At 41.8% G+C, this 2,809-nt stretch overlaps 1 protein-coding gene across 1 annotated transcript; it reads right to left on the bottom strand.

Moving 5' to 3' along the window:
* Positions 1-550: 550 nt before the first annotated feature.
* On the bottom strand, positions 551-1,549 carry LOC130998511 (uncharacterized). Its single transcript, XM_057923927.1, has one exon. It carries the CDS (start codon positions 1,547-1,549, stop codon positions 551-553), a length of 999 nt encoding a protein of 332 aa, XP_057779910.1.
* Positions 1,550-2,809: the final 1,260 nt, after the last annotated feature.

Genomic DNA, 2,809 nt, shown 5'->3' with positions numbered 1-2,809 from the left:
GTATCATGGAAATAGATAGGTGGAGTTTGAACCTTGTACCAAGGTGTTTGTCCTGCTCCACCGATCAATATTTCTGTCTGTTTTACTCCCTTTGATAAGAGCAAAATCTTCTTTGAGAAATCCCTTCCCGCAATTCGAGGCAGTTCTTCTTCAACTTCTGTTGGAAAGACTCCTCGTTTTGCTGTACAGATTCCTACTCCTAAATCAATATAAGCAGCAAAATATTATGCTTTGAACTTCTCGTATAACATTCCCACAGAGATGTAGATCAAGAATGGACTCGTCATTGGATCAGCAACCTCTTTTCTCCGATTGTGATCTCCACCACACTTGCTTTCCTTGACCATGGTTGATAATTGTCAAGGAAATTTCGTCCTAAGATTAGGACGCCAGCTTCTTGTCCGGCTTTGCCTTCGACTTGGATCTCAAAGCCCCCAATTTCCAAAAGTCCGATATATCGATTATTTTCTGGATTTGCCAAATAGTACAACATGTTGCAAGAAAACTGATTTTTCTTTTCAGTTGTATCAAACTTGGTGAAAATAGCTCTTCATCCTTCAGGGCATTTAAGTTTTACTCTTATGCCTTGAGCTGGTATTTCCTGGATCGTCTTTCTCTCGTAGGAATGAGAGAAACTTCTTTCTAAAGGCCTCGAGGTCAGCGTATCTCCTTGGAATGATAGCCTTGGTGCTCCCAATCTGAGACTTTGATTATGTTTCAGCACCTGCTTATCTCCAACTTGGATGTCTATTTCCCTTATTATGGGAATTTCTACTCGGTCAAGGCTTACTGCCTTGGCTACTTCTTTGAATATTTCTTGGACCTCAATAAAATTCTTTCCCAGAAATAAATCTGTGTGGTGGGAATTGGATAGGGCATATGATACTTGATATGTAATCGAGTATGGCCTATTTCCTCCCGTCAATAGATCCTTCCTCTTGTAGTCCTGGTAGAGTGTCAGGGCTCGACTAAAGGATGAATCCTGAAGATTATGAGCGATCTGTGGGTACAATTCGGTTACAATCTTCTCGGCGTAGAGATTGTCTGATAAGGCTCCCAGCACTGCATCTCTTGGATTTGTAATCCTCTTATCGCAAATTGCAACATCAATTGGTGTATCTGTCCCTGGTGAAAGTGCGGACTTAATTACCAACTGTAGTGCTCCAGTATGAATCCATTTCATCGTTCTAGCGACTTCTGGCTTAATTTTTGAGAGATCCCTCCGCACATCTTCAGCTGGAATTAATTGGATCTCTACCTGGTTGTTTGTTATCTCTATTGGAAGCACCAACTCTCGACTCGTTATGCCGAAGAAGACATGATACTTCCTTTTGAATGGACTCAAGCTTTGTATAACTTGATCCAATCTTCCTCTTGAAAACCCTTGGAATGTTTGTATATCCATGGATTTGTTCTTGAGTTTTGTCACGAGTTTTTCCACCATCTTTTCTTGTGGAATCAGGGAATGGCTGGTAAATCCTTCCTGATCCTCCTTTTGAAAGTGGATAACCTCGTCTTCCTTAGTCTGACTTGTCTCCGGATGATCCATTAGTCATATCCGAATATTCAGAGCAAAAGACTTATTCTTGCTCGTATATACTCTCATCGGAGGATATATCTTCGAACTGATATACCGGTATCAGTTCTTGGTTGTAGAGGGCGTCTTCGATATCCAGAGTGGATTCGAATTTCCTTATCCCTCTTTTCTCGTTGTCCGGGCAATTGGTAGAAATATGCCCTTTTCCATCGCACGTCCAACAGTTGCAATCTTTGAAACTCTCATTTGTTTTGGTTTGGGTACGCCTGAAAGTTTTCCTCGCTGAAATTCACTTTTGAGATGAAAATAGGTTCCTCGATGGTCCGCTCCGTTGACCTGATTTGTAAGAATAGGCCTTCTGTCTGGTCCACATAGTTCTTAGTTTCCAAGAACTCCGCCTTGTTCTTAGTTTTCTTTCATAGGGTTGATACCTAGGTTTCTTCTTTCTCCTTTGTTGATATAGCAACTCGGCCCAATCTCTGTTGGAAGGTCAAGATTGTTGCACATCAATGGAGATTCTTTATTGAGCCTCCTCAATTTCTTGAGATTTATCTGGTCCGCCGCCTTCTGGCACCATTCGAACAGCTTCTTGTGAACATATGACATCTTTCTTGATGCACTATCAAGTGGATATTCTCCTGGTGATACGTACTCGTTGATGAGCATTTCTCTCCATGGACTCGGAAACTTTGTAAAAAAGAGGTCCCTGGCTGTCTGATCATCAACTAATCCCATATGGACATATAAGGCATATAAGCGCAAAAATTCATCAAGAGCTTTTGGCTCCAGCACTACCAATCTTAGATTGTAAAGTACTTGTCGATATTTTTTGCGCTTCTCTTCTCTTGATGCTTCACAGAAACCCATACCAAGAAAATGGATTTTAATCTGGTGGGCGGCATTTTCAAGGATTTCCAGAGCTGATTCTTTGGTGAACAACTCATTCTTAGCCTCTATTGATGCCTTATCCCAGAATTGCTTTACCATTCCGGCAAAACTTGCCTCGAAGATTTTGATAAATTTATTTCTATCATATTCTATCATGGCAATCACGACCTTCATAGCTGAAGCCCAGTCCTCGATGAGAACTTCCCAATCTTTAAAGCTGGCTTCATCGAGGTTGAGAATCAATCCATAGGGGTGGATTGGTTCAAGTGTGGCCTTCCTTACAGGAGTGTCCTGCATCTTGGGCCGACGTCTTCTGGTTCGTTGATACTGACTCGATTCTTCACGAGCTGCACCTCTCCTGGATGATTCTTCTTGTGGGTGTTC

This window comes from Salvia miltiorrhiza, chromosome 8 (assembly GCF_028751815.1).
Source record: "Salvia miltiorrhiza cultivar Shanhuang (shh) chromosome 8, IMPLAD_Smil_shh, whole genome shotgun sequence".
NCBI lineage: Eukaryota > Viridiplantae > Streptophyta > Magnoliopsida > Lamiales > Lamiaceae > Salvia > Salvia miltiorrhiza.
The sequence above is the reverse complement of the archived record's forward strand: the minus strand, read 5'-3'. Positions and strand labels throughout refer to the sequence as shown.

What these genes read in the sequence shown, in the direction of transcription:
- LOC130998511 (XM_057923927.1), bottom strand. Translation starts at nt 1,549, where the DNA reads ATGGATCATCCGGAGACAAGTCAGACTAAGGAAGACGAGGTTATCCAC.